Source organism: Phlebotomus papatasi, chromosome 3 (assembly GCF_024763615.1).
Source record: "Phlebotomus papatasi isolate M1 chromosome 3, Ppap_2.1, whole genome shotgun sequence".
Taxonomy (NCBI): Eukaryota; Metazoa; Arthropoda; class Insecta; order Diptera; family Psychodidae; genus Phlebotomus; species Phlebotomus papatasi.
In genome coordinates, this window is record NC_077224.1 from 67,438,031 (window position 1) to 67,458,105 (window position 20,075).

The 20,075-nt window shown below is 32.0% G+C and overlaps 2 protein-coding genes across 3 annotated transcripts in view; both read right to left on the reverse strand.

The window, feature by feature from the left end:
• LOC129807262 (uncharacterized) overlaps positions 1–20,075 on the reverse strand; it is a 200,427-nt gene that overhangs the window by 145,463 nt on the left and 34,889 nt on the right. For both annotated transcript variants that reach the window (XM_055856409.1, XM_055856408.1), the window contains exon 2: positions 1,858–1,995. In XM_055856409.1, coding sequence (XP_055712384.1) covers positions 1,858–1,861 — 4 coding nt within the window. In that variant the 5' untranslated portion in view covers positions 1,862–1,995. The remainder of the gene's footprint in view (positions 1–1,857; positions 1,996–20,075) is intronic.
• LOC129807266 (kelch-like protein 10) lies at positions 7,119–13,811 on the reverse strand. Its single transcript, XM_055856414.1, has 4 exons — positions 13,720–13,811; positions 12,891–13,652; positions 8,478–9,648; positions 7,119–7,336 (listed from the first exon to the last, which is right to left on the reverse strand). The coding sequence occupies exons 1-3, from the start codon at positions 13,729–13,731 to the stop codon at positions 8,659–8,661; spliced, it is 1,764 nt and encodes a 587-aa protein (XP_055712389.1). The 5' UTR covers positions 13,732–13,811; the 3' UTR covers positions 7,119–7,336; positions 8,478–8,658.

Below are 20,075 nucleotides of genomic sequence, written 5' to 3' on the forward strand. Positions count from 1 at the left end.
ATTTGTAATTCATAAGTGGTAAAATGTGTTCCTCCAAAATCTGGGATTAAATGATTGAGATCGGGTTTCCCATCTGACCACAGAAGCTGTGATTGGCAATATTACCAGCAAAAAATGTATCAAAAAGAGGAGAATCAGTGAAAAAAATGTAATGCTCTCTATTTCCACTTTCCACATGTGGAATTAATATGTGGTTATTTATTGACATTGAACTGGATTATTCCTATCAGTGGTTCTTTTACCAAATGTATTGAATTCAAAAGTTGAAGAGTAATTTTCGAATTACCATCAATGACGGACTTCCAAAATACATACTAAACATTGGCATATGAGAAAATGTCTATTGTGGAAAATTTAATTGGAATTTGTGGTAAATGAGAATATGTAACATTCAGTACAAATACGAATTTTGGTTAACAACTGACTTATTAAAACTTTACCTTAATTCAAGTACATACATTCATTTTCGGTATTTATTGTTTGAAATATTAACAATAGTGCATTGATAATAAAAATTCAAAAGAGCAACCTCAGAACTCTAATATAATCGAGTACAGTATAAGATATATTATTTTTCAAAAAAATAAAAATTATTGTATAGTTTTAGGTAACTTTAGATTATTAATTGTGAGACAAAAAATGTACTATTCATCCGTTTTATGGTTTTAAGGTCAAATAGTTCCAGATATAAGCTTTGAGGTTTTAAGAAACCCCATTGTTGTTGGAATCTAATTTTCAGGGACCTTTTAAAAAAAATCAATTTTTCGGTGGACTGGACAAGATTTCTCAGAGTTATATTCATCTAACGTTAAAAAAAAAACAAATATTTCTGTTAGTTGATGAATTATTCTTATACTTGAATATCTTGTTTTATAAGGAGTGGCAAAGCATCCCAGGCTTTGCGAAGGGCTCGAACTCGTGACTTAGATGCTATACCTCAAAAATACTTTCGCATTCGCACCATTTACTGTTTACCTGTTCTTAACCGATTTAAATCGATCCATAAATCACTATAAAAATTTCACAAAATAGTTTTAAAAGTAATATTATAGAATTGATTTTCAGGCAAAAATTACTTATCGGTTCAAAACCGGTACAATACCGGTTCACAACCGATTTGTACCGGATTATGAATCACTTAAAACATTGTCCAAAATACACCTCAAGAGTAATATAATTGAATTTCGAATAAAAATTAGTTATCGGTTATGAACCGGTTCGTTACCGGTACCAGTGTAATTTTATCGGAAATTCCAAAATTGTTTTCTTAATGGTCTAATATCTAATGGTGAGAAATATCGATTGGGTTTCTTGATAATATTAATTTAATTTCTCCATTAAATTTAATCATAGACTTTTTTCTTTTTTTTACTCTTTTAAATCTTTTAAAATCTTTACAGTTCTAGCAAACTTTTAAGTTCAGGAAAATATTGTGAAATCAATATTCACATTTCATTCTATGGAACTTTATGAGATTTTCCTAATATAATTTATCTATCTGATTTAATCTATCTGATTTTTATAAGGGTTACGATTTTTTAAAAAAAAATACAAAGTGTGTCTAGTTCGACTAGTCCAAGAAATGAATATTTACCTTTTTCTCTCAAAATTTCCTCAAAGTTATTCAACTGTAAATTCCAATTGTCAGTAAATCAGTGTCTACTATATCGTAAATTCGTTAGAGGAATAATATTCTTTACACACGATGAATTTTTGCAAATCGAAAGTCATAAATTAAGCTAGTTGAAACCCCTTTTTTTTTTAACAAAATAAAAAACATGTGGGATCGAAACACCCAGCCACATAAAGTCAATATAATCTCAATTAACTAATTGAAAATGTATAGATTGAACTCACCCATGCATTAGTGACTTTGAGCGTTTTTGGTTCACTTCTTTCGAATAGAAGGCAACTGATATGGCACATTTAAAGTTAGGCAGAAAGTTGTTCTTGTGCTTTCAACTGTGTGGTCTGAACCTCATAAATCTCTCCACCCTGAATAAAAATACAAAAAAGAAAAATAGTGTCAAAATAAAATACCATCTCTATCATTTACTACATATAGTGATATTTTGTGCAAATTTAGTTATTGTGCTAAGCTGCCCAAATTCCATCATGTTTGCATTTGATCCATTGGGAAAGTTTAACGATTGGATTAAGTATTATGCTGCAATCACAACATCATGCATTATATTGCTTGAATCCTATGTTCGTGTAGAAGAATTAATTGATGTTTTTCATCAATCCTTCAAATTGGAAGCCATCTTTAGAGCCATTAAAATTGATCTAAGTCAGCAAAATGAGAATTCTACTCGAATCTACATGAGAAAATTTGTATTCTACATTGTATTGCTATTTGCATTGGAATTGTGGTCACTGCCTTTTCTCCTGAGAAATACATCACAATTGAACTACTGGATCCTCTCAATGCCACTCGTGATCCAGAGTCGCTTCCGACAACTTCAACACCTCTACTGCATTGATTTATGCCATCACTACTCCAGGACATTAGCATGCAATATCAAGCAACTTGCTATTTTTCTCAATACCCTAGATATCACAAGACCATGCAATCCAATATCCCTGGAGAAATATCGCATGAAATTTATTCACCATCGTTTTAAGATTTTGCAAAAATCCTATTATATCATATGGAAAATGGCAAATTCTGTCAATTTATATTTTGGATGGTCCCAAGTAGCCAATTATGCTGGTCAATTCCTACAACTATTGTCCGACTTCTACTGGCTCTACTGGAGATTCTACAATGAATCTTATGGCTTCGGCATGTGTAGTATGTTAATGATGAGCAATTTTATCAATTACCCTCACTTGGTCGCCTTTTTTCCTCCTCACATTTGACCTTAATTTCATCTATTCACTTTTTTTCTCACTCTCTTTCAATCTTAGAATTATTATTTAAGTTTAAATTGTAAAGTTTTCTAGATAAGAGATGAATTTCTCCAAAGTTCAAAAATTTCATGGATTGAATGGTTTAAGTTCTGAATAAGGAGTGCCTTTAATTGTTTAATTGAATGGACTTTTACTGCATTCCCAAACTTGTGAAATTTTATAACCCAAAAATAGTTTTGCTCATTTATTTGGATTAATAAAGATTTTAAACAGTTGAACTAGTGCGGAGAACATCTTGCTTACGAGTTTAAGCATTCCTAAAGTATAAGGGAAGAGCATCAGCGATCGGCAGCGTTCCTCGGATCGTCAGGTTATTACCATATTGTTGCACCAATTAAAATTAATTTTTAAAAATTACTAGCTAATTTTTACCATTTAACTCTCATAAAAATACAATGCATTATCTTAGATTTAATTTATAAAACCAATTTTCTCTGAGGCACCTGATTAAATTCGAAGCGATCCGAGGTACAGAGTACATAGTTGCAATTACATCTATTTTTTATTAATGTATTGTAGAAACTTAAAATTCAAATGCACAGATATAGTTAAATGAATCACTAATATACCGATTAGCATACATAAAAATTTTAAACAGTATTTTGAAGCTGACTAAATATCCAGCATAGCTCTTAACATTCTAATCTGAGGTGCTCTTCCCTTACTTCAAAGTATTTTTGAAGTGCATTTTTCTGGTTTACTAGTTCGAAACTATTTTGAATATATTTATAATTCATCCAAAAGATTGACCAAAATAGCATTGCAGTATAATACAATTGAATAATTGATTGATTTAAATGAATTATCGGGACAGATACGATTAATAAATCGATTGGAATTGGTTCAGTTTTGTCAAGGATTCCAAGAACTGCCCAACATGCCAAAACACACATTAATTGATTATGAATACGGTTATCTAGAGTCTTTTTAACATTTGACCTTGAAAACCGTTATTAGGATTTATTCAAAGTCATTAAAAAAAAACAATATGAAAATTAAAAATAAGGAAATAATAATAACTATTTTGAATTTTCGGTGGACTTACAGAGTGGTGATATAATAAAGGAAGACTTTCAAACTTTGCACACACTCTGGCTTTAATTTTCATGTTTTTTTTTTAATGAATATTACATATGTACACTCAGTCCCGGCATTCAGTTCTTCGGGATTATGAACCTGACGGAATTGTGCACAATCAATTATGCAAGTTTGCCTACCATTGGGAGTCAATTTATGAAATCATTTTTGAAATACGCCTGAATGTATACTATACGATACGCGGGAAATTTGAAAACATTTTGCTATTTTTTCTGAAGAAAACTTTAATTTGCTTTATGTAATTTTTTTTAAATATTCTAATCATTTATTGAAGAACTCTGGCCAAACAGTAGGGGAGACTGGGGCAAAAAGTCACAAAAAGGACATTTTATTTTTTTTACAAACTATTCGAACGCCCCAGAAATTTCTAATTAGCGCAGTTCTATAGAAAATTTACCGCTCTACAACTTTGTGAAAGTAATTTTCCTCTATTTTTTAAGGAAATACATTTATCGAGCCGTTTTAAAAAACATAATTTTATGACCATTCTCAAAAATGCTGGGGCAAATAGTATCAGGCATGGGATGTTATCACATTTTGATTCGCTTTGTTACGGGATTCCGAAATTTAAAAAAAAAACCTATATAACATATTCTTATAGGAAATTTATTCCTCTACACCTTTGTAAAACACCGTTTTCTCTATCTGAACGATAAAAATGTTTTTCAAGGAATTTTAGAAAAAAAACACACAAAAGACTGCAAATCGTTTGACCAATGCAAACAACAAGCGGCGAGACATGGCATTGATGTTTTTTGCCGTGAGACATCATAAATTATTTTGGTTTTTCTGACTTTTTGCTCCATACCTTTTGTTACTTTTTACCCCAAGTGGTCGTTCTTAACAAAAAGATTTATTGAGAGAAGAATCTTTGTAAAATTCCAAAATAGATAGCGGCTTCATATTCAAAGAATCCAAGTCATTTAGGAAATAATCATGAGTGAATAAATTTTGAATAATAAGTACGTAATAAATTGATATATTCTTCAAGGAAAATATTTCAAAAATAGGGCTAAAAATTTTGATTTTTTTTTATTTTTTAAATTCCTTGTTCGAATTCTAAGAAACATACAACATCGAAGAAGGTCTATGAAAGCTATCCATGGAAAAAATGTTAAGCCGCTATCTTATTTATCTTGGAAGATATTGAATTTTGAAATTTTCGATTTGTAACTTTTTGCCCCAGTCTCCCATACTGTTTGTTAATGCATTTCTATTAAACAGTTGAATCTTTTTGTTTGAAATATTTTACTCATCGCGAAATTCGTTCTACGGCCGATATATTCAAAAGAAAGCCCCTGCAGGTATGCACATTTTCTCGATGCATAATGCCATTTCGAGCGTTTTTTCGGTCCCGAAAATGTGCATAATACCGGGACTGAGTGTATTAGCAATAGGTATATTCTAATAGACAGTCTTAAGTCACACATTTCCTGAAAAAAATAGGTCAGATTCACTATAAAAACATGGGAAAATATAAATTGTTCGGAGCAGGAGTATGTGCGAAACCTGAAAGCCTTCCCTACGTCAAATTAATTACAATATATGTAAAAGAACATGACAAAACGAGCATTTTATAGTAAACTCTAATTCGCAAGTTTACTGTAACTCCTTGCTACATAATCACACTTTTTTTTTTAATAATATTAGAATAAAATACGTAGTATTAGACTTTCTTAGTAAGCTTTACGCAAAACTTATTATAGGCCACACCCCCTTTTCGTTCATTAAAAAGTTTGGCTAACCTATATGACATTTTTGGATTTTGAAAGATTAATGAGATAATACTACAACTTATGGCAGGATCTAGCTACCTCAAACACATTAAATTCTAAACAGGACAGCAAGTCTTCCAGTAATAAGCCACGCCTACTCATAAAATGTATATTGAAAAAGAAACTATATAAAATTGAAAAGGAAAATTATAAGGTAAAATTGTTTTTTTTTTCGTTAAGGGTAATGGGAACATTTGGAAAAGTTGAAGTAGAGTCGATCTTCGATAATATTTAAACGGATGTGATTACATAGAGCGGATTATTGGTTTTAGTTATTTCAGGGCCTAGGATAATTTTCAACGTTTAACAGTCTTATTTATGCGAATATTCTTAATGGTAAATTTTAGTTTCGTTCAGATAAATTTTATGAGCTCAAGTATTACTGAAGTGTACTTATATACAGTAGACTCTCGCTAATTCAGCTCTTTTAAGATCGGGCTACTTTTTAATTCGGACGGCAGTTAAATTCAAAAAAAGTTTGTTGACATTTTTCAAGTTTTATTATGATTATCAAGTTAAGCAAATATGCCTTAATTTCCCCTGGTTTGTCTTAGTTCTGATGTGTTTTTGCAATATTAATGAGTTTTCATAAAATTTACCATAAATATAAGTATGTAAACTCGATATGGGTATGCAGATGAACAAAAAATCGTTGCATTTCAAAAAGTTTGTCGCCCAAATTTCTCTCTAAATTGGGTGATATTTCAGTCCCAGATGCCCGAATTTGAGAGAGTCTACTGTACACACTTGATCTCATAAAATATTTAAGTAGTATATCTAATTGACTAAAGATTCGAATGTCTTCAATGTTTAGCCAATCAGAAAACACAAAGTGTATAGAAAATTTTATGCCATAAATTCTCATGTGGATAATGCTTCATTACTCACTATAGTTTCAATATTTATTCAGTAAACAGAAATGAGGAATCAAAAAACTAAAATATCATAAAAATACTATAATGATTCTACTCAACATTTTACAAAAACTTAATGCAATATTACTGTTCTATGAAAGAGCATTTCACTCAACATTTCATAATAATCTCAGAAAGTGAGGCAATCATTTTCAAAGAATTATCTCTAATCTCCCATCTGCCATCTTTCATCTCCAACCCATCCTCATTGTTTTTATATACTTTGTTTAAATATTGAGATATAAAATGCTACAAAATAACTATTTTTCTCCTCTTTTACCTGCAGAAACTGTCGGAAATTTACTTCATAGTTTCATCATCTTACTGTTATGTTTCTATTCTTCAGAATCATGCCTTGGAACTGTAATAACCAATTCACTTTTAGTAGCATCCCAACATCACAAAACACGCGTTTCCATTTTCAATTCAATTTTCATTTTTTTTTTTTAAATTATCTTCCAGATACAGAGTATCTCAATTTGGTTACATCGTGTCAAATTTACAGTGTATGATAGCAAAATTTCGGAAACACTCATCAATTTCTCACTGCAAATAGTCCAAGAACCAGTGATATTTCAAGCCATGGAGCTCTTCACAATTGACTTCAAACCACTTCGTTCGGTAAATATTTGTATACTGAAAAAATAATAATAATTTAATTTGCTTGGATGATAGACACTATTTGTACTACACATGTTATAATAGGGTCAAATATCCCCGAATTGACCATATCCTATTTTCTGGTCAGGCACCTAAAATCGCTAATTCTATTTTTAGAATTAATTATATTTTTCTAAAATTATCATTTCCGAAAGAACGTGCATTATGGTTAAGTTTTATTTTAAATAATTTCTATATTTTCTAGCATCTATGTCACTGCACACATTGAGAATTTAAGGCTAATTGTAACAAAGTAATTATATATTGTGATATTTACATCGATATAGTAAGGTGGGGTAATTGGATCATTTTCCCAAGAGTGCTACTTAAATGCTTGTTTTTGGACTGATGAAATTCTTTTTTACTTCTTCTAAATCCATAGAATTATTCACTGTTTCATTGAGAAACATAATATAAAAAAAAATTATTAAAAATATTAAAGAAAATTTATAAAATAATGATAATATTGAAATAAGTCAACATGCTCTAACTGGATCGCCTTTTCGCTAATTAACTTTTAATTAAACCTTTGGATTTAAAATACTTTTTTTCACAAGGAAAAAACAATAAAAATTTTTAATCAACCAGCTGCCATTAGCGAAAATATCACTGCTAGAAAATTTTTAGTGAAGAACCCAGCTGGCACAAGATTGAAATGAGTCGATTACACTCACTTATTTAATGGATAAAAATATTATTTTTGCTTTTTCTCAAACATGAATAGTTATATTATGTTCCTGTAGTGACTATATTACGGAAATAAAAATATATTTTAAGTGGATTAGTCATAAACGATCCAGATAGCGAAGAGCCCGGATTAGCACACTTGATTGTATATGAAGTAACTTCTAAATTAGTAAATTTCCAAAAAATGGGTTAGAAAGCGATTGCACAGATGGCCAGAAAGTAGTTACAAAGATGCCCGAAAAGCTCGCCAAGTGGCCACACGAGTAAACCTTATTATTTTCACAGAAAAAAAGTTGTTAAATTGGTATTTTTTTAAAAATATTATTTTCCGCTGCCAAAACGGGGATATTTGACACTATGCTATTTATATTCACAATTAACATGCGTATTTCTCTTTCAAATTCTCGTTTTAGATGATTAGTGCAATTACCACGTATATGGTTCTATTTGTACAATTTCTTCCCCGATTGGTTACTTCATCGTATTTGCATTCAGAATAAATTTCCATTGACTTGTCCTATAGTGTTAAATTTGCAAAATGTGATCAATAAATACTGGAATTTCATACAATTTCTTTTTTATGACGCTCCCAAAATTCCCTTTTTGACCATTCATTCCTGTTCATTTTCATTATCAGATAATTCAACAGACATTTGACGACGCTCCTCAATCAATTCGGCCCGACATGGATAGAGATAATCCTGAATATTTGGTGTATTCCTAATTATATTGGCTGTGAGTGCAGACCTTACGACATTCATACTTGTGGCCATCATCCATTCATCTGTTTCTGGCACATAGCATTCAACATCGGCTATTGTGAATGTACCATTAAATCCAGCCATGGCAAAAATCATATCATCAATAATTTCAATAGCAAAATTGCTACGAGGATTGATCATTTGTGCAATAGAAATCCACTGTTCAGACACAGGATTATATAGTTCACAATGTTTCAAACGTACAAGTCCATTGAAACCTCCAATTGCATAGATTTTACCTTGATACCCAATACACTTGAGACCCGATCGACGCTGTATCATTTGCGGTAGAAGGGTCCAAACATTATTAATTGAGTCATAAACTTCAGCCGTATTCATACATTCTTGCCCATTGAATCCTCCCAAAATGTAGATTTTTCCATCAACTACGCAGGCACAAGCATCGGATCGTTGAGCATTCATTTGAGCAATCATTGTCCACTGATTTGTCTTAAAGTCATATTTTTCGCAACTACGTTGCCTCACGCTCCCATCATAACCTCCTAGAGCATAAATGTAGCCATCCAAAAGGGCTACACTCACGTAACAACGACGTACATTCATTGGCGCCATCGGGTACCATTCTCTCGTCACTGTGTCAAATATGCGACAATTGTTGAAATACTCACGACCATTGAATCCCCCAATACAATAGATTTTCCCCCCAATTGCTATACTCCCATGATATGCACGTGGCCCAAATGGATCCTCATTCTTAATACGTATCCATCGATCTGCCCTCGTGTCATACGTCTCAATTTCCATCTTGGCCGAACCCTCACTCCAGCCACCCAAAGTAAAAATCACTTCATGTGGCAATCTTGGCAAAGCCAATTTGTACTACAAATGAAAAATTAATTTGAAAAAAAAACGTGTCTTCTTCCTTAAAAAAAAGAAACCATCAAATTGAAACTTAGACAGTATCAATCCATTAACCATCGTTGTGGCAAAATACGGCAAGCCGAAAATTTCAAAATTTGATATCTTTCCTATATAGGTACTCGGTACATTAAAACAAATTTATGTTCGATTGGAATATTTTCAAATGGATAGTGGATTTATAGGGAAAGGTGGGGCAGTTTAACGACGGGGCCAGTTTCAATTTTTGCATATTCTTCTTATCTCTTTGAAAGGAATGAAATAAAACCTTCATGTTACTGAAGCGAAAACTGAGACCCATGTTCATAAAAATAATTAATTTCGTGACGCTTCTCGTTTGAGTTCTGTAATTGATTTTATAAAACTGCAATAAAATTAAACTTTTTATAATGTCTTATTTTCAACAATTTCTGAACCGTTGCACTTATATATCGAAGTAACATAATTGTATTAAATTACCAGTGGTTTTATGATTATTATAAGGCATTTAGCGTTGAATGAATTTTAACACGGTTCTGACAATTTTGATTTGAATTGCGAAAGTGCGTAAGGGGCAATTTCATGCAATCACACGGAGAAGTTTCCTGTGTGCAATAATTTACTTTTTTAATCAAAATTAACTTAAAGCGATCACTGAAAAGGTTTTGCAGCTGTTTTTGTCGATAAAGTTCGAAATTTTGGGAAGTAGATTTCCTAAAAACTCATTAAGAAAAAAAATTTAAAAAAACAATCTTTCAGTGATTTTTAAGTGCTTAAAAACGCTAAAGTTAATTGTTATAATATTTTTTAGAATGTTTTTAGCAAGATATTATATTTTTTTTAATATTATGACAATTCAAGATTTTAAAATACTATTATAAAACTGTTATACTAAAAACGACATGTTCTAAAGTGATTATATTGATCCATTTATGTTCAGAATTAGCTTAGAACCACAAAAGACATTTCTTTCGTATAAAAAATTAAAGAAAATTGCTCAATTAATGAGAAATAGGATTGGAAATTTGTGGCGATAACTTATTTTCTCTGTATGATCACTTAGAGTTAAAATTCTGTTATAAAATTCTGGCTTGATTATATTTTTATGTTTTAAAGTCCTAGAAGACTGTAAAATAGTAATTTTAATCAATTCCGGTATCGCAAGTTTTGTTTTGTTATTATTTTTATTAACCCTAAACCCAACTGTAACTCACAGAATATATAAAGTTTTAATTCTGTTTATCATATTTTTACAAAATGGGCTCAAGATCCATTTTGCAATTTAGAGGTGAAAGTGCCCCACCCTCCCCTAGCTTGAGTCAGGGTAGACCGAGGGCAAATTCCAACCCACCACTGTTGGAAAATGGAAGTAGAAGTTAAAAATGGAAGTTCAGAGATATTCGACATGAATATTTCATAAATCGTTTTTACGATTAATCGGATGTTCGATTGGGATGAAGCGAGTGCTTTTCAAATCACCAAAATTTTTCTAGCTCGGATCCAGGGGGCCTTGAGGGAGCTTAAGATTTTTTTTATAATCGAAAGCTATTAGGCCCAACTAGAACATACTAAAATTTAAGGCCGATCCATGCCATAGGGGGTGAGTTATTGGGAAAACAAAATTAGAAGGTGTTTCAAAATGGCGGAAGGGGGGATGGCACATCTAATATCGCCATATCTGAAATCGTTCATCCGAAATCTAATCCATTCCGAAAATCACTTGTCTATACCTCTTTCCGTTCTCTCGCCAGAAGTGTTTGTACTATGTAAAATCGGCCGAATGGACGAACTTACGGCCACGAAAATCGGTTTTAGGCGGATATGATATTCGTGATCTATGAGAATCAAAACGTGTATAGGGTAAGGGCTCATTACTTTGGACAGGGTGCTCATAAGCATCAATGTTCCAAGTTTGAAGTGCGATATTTTCAATACTAATTGACTTTTTTTTGTTACTCTTTTCAGAAGTACAGTTTAGAAACTTGGCAAGGGTTTATTGTCTTTGTTTTTACTAAAATTAGTCTTAATACGTTTAAAAATGAATTGATATGTAGAGTTGAATCTGACTCGAATTTTGGATACCTTGGCTATAAATTTGGACAACTTGGCTGTAAATTTGGACAGCTAATCCGCCTCAATAAGATGCCCATTGTCCTCCATTTCAAGAACAAATCCTACCAAGTCCTTTTCCTGTTCATGTAAGGGAAACGTAGAATGTCACAAGAATCCCGGAAACTTTCCATATCATTCATTAAAGTGAGTTGACTTCGGTACTCCGGTTACGCGCGGATTTGTGCATTCCCTGGCCTTTCCGGGAGCCTTTCAAGGTTTTTCTCACTACATCTCTTTCGTAGGAATGATGTTCCTTTATTTCTCCAGGCATTTATACAACCTGGTTATCACAAAAGCTAAAACTTCACGAAATTTGAGAAAAGAACACCTGTCCAAAACAAGGAGTATCACCTCACTGGTGAATCTTTTAGAAAATTGCCCATTTTTTACACGAAAATCTTAATTCACAAGGCAAATCTCACTTTAGATCAAATGTACAAATCACCACTAACGTGAATCAACACAATATTCAATAATATCACTCAAAAAAAGCAAAGAAACATTGTTAGTACTTCACCACAGCCAAATAAGACTGAAGTAAACACGAAATTCTGTCATATTTCTCGCAAGCAAATGCTCACACTGAATTTTCAACAAAGCAATTTTAACTCAAATCATATTCAAAATTTAACGTATTTAGTGTTGAAATCTTCCAAAAAGAACAAATATTAAGATAGAATTCATTATTCATCAAATATTGAAATAAAAATCCATAATTTTAATCAATTTATTTATAGTGTCCTGTTTTATCCTCAAAGTGTCCAAATTTAGAAACTGTCCAAAATTATGAGCTCTTACCCTATGCGAATTTTGGGCCCGATCTGACGAGGTCGCATTTCACCTCGGACCATAGAAACTGAGATTGTAAAGAATCTCAACTAAAGTTTCTATTTATTTGCTTCCCAAAACATGTGGGAATTCTCGTTAAATTGTATTGAAAACTTTTTCTCGCACTTTGAAGGACGAAAAAAAAGCTAAAAACACAAAGTACTATCTATGTTAATGGGTTAACTTTGTCTAAAGTCTCCTTCTATTAATCTTTCACTCTCCATCCTCTTTCAAGGAGAAATCGGAAATGTCTCCACAAGCAAAAGCAAACAATGGGATGTTACCTGAAGAATTTCATGCGACAATTCCGCATTGATGAGAAACTTGAGCACCTTCTCAACAAGTAATTGAGCCTCACTACACCCCACAATGAATGGATGGTGCTCAATGTGTACCCGAAAATCTTCAATATTCATAAGACCCATTCGTACGAGTTGCAAAAGGTGATGAATGAGTTTTTTCCTATCATCCTGTGAATTATTGATCCAGTTGAGACACGCATTCCACACAGACAATTCATCTTTCACATTCAGCAAGTCGCTTGAGACAATTTTGTAGAAATGCTCAAAGTCGAGATTGTTCAAATCAGAACATAAAGCCATTACTTGGAGAAAATTCCGAAGAATATATTTCAAAGCAGACTCCATAATGTTTCTATGGAATCTCGATTCACCAAATAGTAGGATTTTCACACAATTTTCCGGATTAAGTGAATTTATGATGAAATCTCTGCATTTTTCCGTTAGATCATCAATGAGAAAGTAATCAGATATTGTGAGTAATTCGAAGATTTCATCAAATGACAAATCAATTTCTTCTGTATAAAGATATTGTAGGATTTTCTCCATAATTTCCTTTCTGATTCCAGGAATTAAATACTCATGATTTTTCCCATTACCATCAGGTTGAATTGGATTAGTGAATAGAGCTTCAAAATATTTACTTTTAGCACCCAAAACAACACGATGAATTGGTAAAATTGTTCCACAAGATAGATGCAGTGATGCATCACTGAAAATATTTCCATTTCGAAATTTATCAAATTTCTGCAAGAAATACACAATATAACCTTCAATAAACAATTGCAAACAATTACCCAGAATATTTTATCACCGTTTGTGACATTGTTTTCCTAAAATATTTTGGCCAAAAAGAAATTAACACCGCGATTGTAAAATAAAATCAATCGCAAACAATCTAAAAACAATCCACCTACTACTTCCACCTTCAATTTTGCAATGTCGTTTTTACAAATTTGTATTACATGACCCAAATAAGCAGATTAAATTAAAAAAATGCAGAAGCATTTATTTAATTAATAATGCCATAAATTTATAAGGAACCTAATGCAATGTTACAAAAAATTACTATTTAAAACATAGTTGATATACACTTAATTCAAACCAAATAGCTAATATATAAAAACGTAATTTTCGCCTTTTAATTCGCGATAAAATGCATACACTAAAATTGTTTTAAAAAAAAACCAAACGCAATTTATTTACTCATTAAACTAAAGAGCACTTTAATAGCATTAAATTTGCGACTATATCTGATAAATAATTTATTTCTCCGAATAAATTGAAGTCACACAGAAATCATGATAGAGGTCGACAGCGTGAAATATACTGAATTTTTCATCAATTTCCCAGATATTCAATTGACATTATTTTATTTTTAGACCGTATACATCGAAAAGTCCTGTAAGAGTAATAAAGTTCTATACCATCAGGTATAAAACATAAAACGCACAAATGTCTCTAAATAAACAAGATTGAGCGTTGATTTTCCACGGAAACAATCCGTTCGGAAAGTGATTAGCAATAAATCAGAAAAATTTTCCTCACCGTTTTCCCTGCGTCACAATTGAACTGTGATAAAATTTTCATGTATTAAATATTAAAAAGAAATCTATACAAGAGCAGGTGTTGTAGGGCAAAAAATATAAATCTCTTATTATTGATTTATGAATAGAGTATGAATATTTTATGGTAAAAAATCAGGTCACTGTTTGATATATTTGGCATTTTTGAAGATTTCATTTTTTTATTGCTCGAATTCAAAAGAGAGAGTGAAAACAATATGTGTGCGAATCTCTCAATTGTGAGATTTTATAGCAATTATCACAAAATCTACCTGAATCAATAATGACTTTATGTAACTAGATCTAGAAGCTAAACGGTTAGAGATAGCGTCTTGAGATTTGCGGCGGACCCCAACAGATCGTCTAGATTTCCACCATTCTTTTATACACTTATGCGCTGGTGAATCATTCTACGTTCAATTCTGGATGGATGGATTTTATGATTTTATTATTTCGAAAAAATGGAATTTAGAAATTTTTAAGAGAAAACAGGTTTTACGGTTTTATACCGATTAAGACTCTTCTGATCTAAATCAACAATCGATAGATGTACTTCAACTGTGAGTTTTGTTTAGAAATTCGAAAACTTCGGGAACTAATTTAAACTTTTAGTCCGAAGACCGCTTTCCCAAGTTTTGAGGCCAAATCTGCCAAACAATGTAAGACAGCGACAGTCTTGAAAAGGCCCTTCCCATCCTATAATTTGAACTTAACAGATAGGAATTTCTGCCGTACACTTTAATCTCAAAAAATATACTGGTTCATATTAGCTCTTTACAGATTAATAATAATGTAGGCGATGTAGGCACAACATTCCATAGAGAAACTAGACCTTCAGGGATAGGGTTATCAATCCCATGCTCCGTAGAATCAAGTAAGTGAATCTCACTGGATTCAATTCGAACGCCTTTAACGCCAGAAATATATACTGGTGATCTATAGATCATTCGAATCCGGGACACTTGTACAGAGCGAGTACTCTACCACTTGATTCATTGAATTCCCTATGTAATCCTAACATCAATAGAATTAATGATTATTTTGAAAAGAAAAAAAATCTATTAAAGAGATGCGGAGACATTATCAAACATGCGTCTTAACGGTCACCCTGACTTTAAGTTCTTTGCATTAAATTAATAGAAACACCATTTATTTCTGTTTATGTATTGTGTTTCTATTTTGTGTAACTATCAAAAAAGAGAATTTGTCACCCAGAAGTCAAATTTGGAAAGATAATGCAGGAAAACATCATCAACAATGACGCAATGCCAAGCTTTTCGTGCGCAACTTGGAGAAAAATTTTCAGAAATGATCAAAATGTATTTCTACATCTTTCGAGCTATTTTTCTTATATTATTGAAGAACTACAGTATAGTTAAAAAATTTTATCGGAATATATTTAAGATATCGAATACGTAGAAATAAGAAAGTTATACGTATTCATCCTAAATCGTTTTTGTTTTGATGTCGTCAATTTTGGTTATAAGCCATCAATTAAAATTTCCACATAAAAATCTCTTTCAATATTTTTTTTTTATTATTCTTCATAAAATGAATCTTGCATTTGTTTTTGGTTATTTACTATCACATTTTGTTTATCTCTTAAAATATTTCCACAAATTGTATATTTTAAAAAAATGATAAATCAAAGTGTTTAAATACTTCTAACTGGTTCGAATTAGTAGAAAAACCGCTAATTTAATTTTTATTTCAAATCCAAAAATTCGAGCACTCTGTGAATTTCCACTTGCCATTATCATTCCCGTCATTCAACAATATGAGAGAGATTCTATGGGGAATGTTTTACCATTGTGACATCTGTGATTGGTATTTCTAACACCTCTGTCACACATACGAATAAATTATGGATTTCTGAAGGATTGACATCTCAGAGAGAAATTAAACTAACCAATGATCGAAAAAATTATCAAGAGAAATCATGATTCAGTGCTATGTCCGAACGGAAGAAAATCTGAAACGTAGATCAAGGTTGATTAGGATTATTTGTTAAAGGGGTAGGCTGGAAAGGGGTTTCCAGCCTTAAAGCACAGAAGAATTTATACGAAAATTTCCCAAAGTGTATTAATTCATAGCTGAATGTTAGTTTTGACACCGTGGAAAATAAAGAAACATTTCGATAGATGATTTTTCGGTTTAGGACAGAAACACATGGACCGTCAAATCCTTACCGACTTTGTCATAACCTTAGAAAAATTCTCCAATATCTTAAATTCTAATAATATCACAAAATGAAAGAAATAAACTTAAAAATATAAGACATAGTGAGCGAAAAAACTTATGTGCTTACTAACTGTATAATTTAACCAAGATACAAGTCTCCTCGCTGTTTAACAAAATATTGTCTTTTTTTCGTGCCTTTATAATCCACTATGTTTTAAGATAATGTCATAAGCACACTACACTATAAGGCGATTTTCAGACTATATGTTTAGTCCAGTTCCCGAAGGTCTGAAAATCCCAAATAACAACCAATTTTATTGGTTTTTCAGAATTTAATAGGGTAGTCCTAATTCAAAACCATTTCCAGACGCTTTAACTTTGATAGAAGCTTCATCACATTAAGTTTATATTTTTTCTGAAGAGAATTACATAAATTTGCTCCTTGACTCTTCTAAAATGTTAACGTTTAGTAAAAATTTTTAAAATATAATTTGAAAACTTCTTAAATACAAGAAAAATACGCGAGCGGAAAATGCTTCTATTGGAAACAAATTGATCCAAATGGAGACAAGGGAAAGTTTCTAATTGGAGACAAACAGTGTAAGTGAAACCGAGACGAAAGGCTTCCAAAACCTTGTTGAGTTGCCCTTGAGTGCAGGATTTGTACTTATTCCTGATCTTTTCTCCTTTCCCATCTAAAACAATAAGAAAATCTCTCCAAAAAATCATATTTCCGGGGTTTCCTATTGAAGTATTTGCAGACACTTCAGAAAAACCCTTTTTGTTCACGAAATAGGTAATTATTTCATTTGAAAACTTCACGTACCTTTAACAATAAAGAGTAGCACTTAATTTAACTAAAATTATCCAGAAATCTGACATAAATATTAAACAATACGAATAAACAATAGTCAATTTATTGTGTTTTTCATTGGAAAACATGGTCGATTGATGAAAAATTCGATGGTGAAAAGGTACACTTTTAATTTTTCTGAGAAATTAACAAATTAAAATTTGAATTTTCGCTTTAATTGGAGCAAAATTAACTAAATAATGAAACTGTGGTATAGAAAATATATAAATATAATATTTTAGTACTGTATTTATCATGGAAACAATTACGTTTCCATTTAGAGTAGCAAAAAATTCCATTTGGAGCAGGTTTTGAATTAGCTTAATTTACCCTAAGGCATTTACCTATAATAATCCAATCCTAACTCAAAATTTTCCAAAAACTTTTCACTGATAAAGAATTCTGAGAAGTTAAGCCATATAGCTAAGCCTTTAGGTCTGAAGCCCGTATAACTGCGAGTTCGTCATAAAATTTGAAGTGCGTTAATTTGAGAAAAAAAACGTTAAACCTTTGACGGTCAATATGATTCTACCCTAAATTATTTGTTTTTTCGTATCAAATGTGTCAATAGTAAATCAGACAATTATCTGATCAAAATCAGGTACAACACGTTTATTGTGGCTTTTCCACACTTTGTCCCCCACTAGGAGCCCATTCATTGAGGAAAGCTCCCTGCAGTGTCCGTCTTTCAGTTCAATATTACACAAAGTGGAAGATACATGGATTCACAGACAATTTTCCAAGGGATTCTCTATCTCTTCCACTTTGCTGGATTATGTCCAGTGTCGCTTGAGACATCAAAAGAAAATCCCAAGAGAATTCAGAATATCCTCCTTGCTTTGTGGTCTTTTGTGAATTTTGCACTTGTCCTTACACTTGCCACAGTTGTCTTCATCAACTATGACAGTGTTTTTTCGCCCGACAGTGATGTGGGTCAATTTAATGATCTTGTAAAATTCGTCACTGTGATTCTAACACATGCCACAACTCTTGCGGAAGCTATTTTAACACGTTCCATCCTCTTGTCCGCCTGGACACGTCTCTATACCGTGGACAATCTCTTTCATCAAATTGGCATACCTGTTACCCATAACAGGCTGACATTCTGTCGGAAATTTTCAACAAAATTCTTAATCTACCTCACTGCAACGCTGATAATTGAACTGTCGATAATTGCCACTATTCAGTTTGATATAACTTGGACAAGAAATTGGATAGCAACATTCTTATCCCTCCTTATAAGCCGCATGAGGCATCTTCATCTTACAATGTTTGTGGATTTGATCCGTTCACGCCTTCACATTGTTCGGAAGGAGCTAAAGCAAATGGTCGTAATTACCAAGAATAATCACTTCGTACTGAAAGATGAATTAATCACAAAGCGTATTGAATCGCGTCTGGTGCAGATGAAAAAAATCTATGGTGTTCTCTGGGAGTGTCATGGTGATGTTAATTCGTGTTTTGGGTACATCATTTAATATCTCAGTTAAAGGTAAAATCACATTGACCGTTAAACTAATATCGTCACCGTAAATTGTATAATTAATTTTCAAAATTTGCAATTATTAAGCAATAGGGTAAGTGTGCCAAATTTCGGCCAGCTTGCAATTCCGGCCACCTTTTTTGTTCCTCAAATTTCCATGAATTTTTAGTTTTCACATACTCTAAAGATTATACAATGCGAATTAATAACAAAAAATGTGGCTTCGACAAACGAGATGACGTGAAGAAGACATTATTGGAAGGGCAAGGAACTATGAGAATGAAGGTGGCCGAAATAGGGCACCAAAGCTATGTCTACATTTTTATTCATTTAAAAATGTATAAGAACGATTTTAGAGTAGATAAAGACGATAAACTATCTACAAGGTTCCAAGCAATATTCCTTAAGAAGAAGGAATAAAAAAATCAATTAGTTTTAAAACTATTACATTACAAACTTGAGACTTTGGAGCTTGCATGCAACTATGCCGAAATTTGGCACACTTACTCTAATAGCAAATTTCCGAAAAGTAATAATTTATTCCGAATTTAAATGAAAATTTTCATAAATACAATGAAGTCTTCAAGTTGTAGACTTCGATGGTAACAGTAAATAATTTACCAGTCAATGTGATTTTGCCCTAAAGACTATTATTCTTGCTAATAATCAATTTATATTTTTCTTCTGATTTTCAAAATTTCCATTGAAACCCCAAAAGATGGAGTGAATTGGCAGCTCTAATGCAGAATTTCATTCAATTAACATGCGATCTCTACTGGATATATTCTGTTCTCAATCGCAATGAACTACGGTCAATACCTCAACTAGTTCTAACCCTCATTCCAACATTCACAGCCATCATTATTATGCTCCATTCCTGTGAGAAATGCCTCAATGATGTGCGACATATTGGCTTCTGGCTGCACAACATTGAGAAAGACATTCACAACATTTCAATGGACACATTGGTAATTGAACAAACACACCATTGCATGAGACATACAAATAATTAATCTTGCACGTGTAATTTAGACTTTATATTAACTGTTCACTTACTACGAGTATCTATTAATACATTATTCAAACGA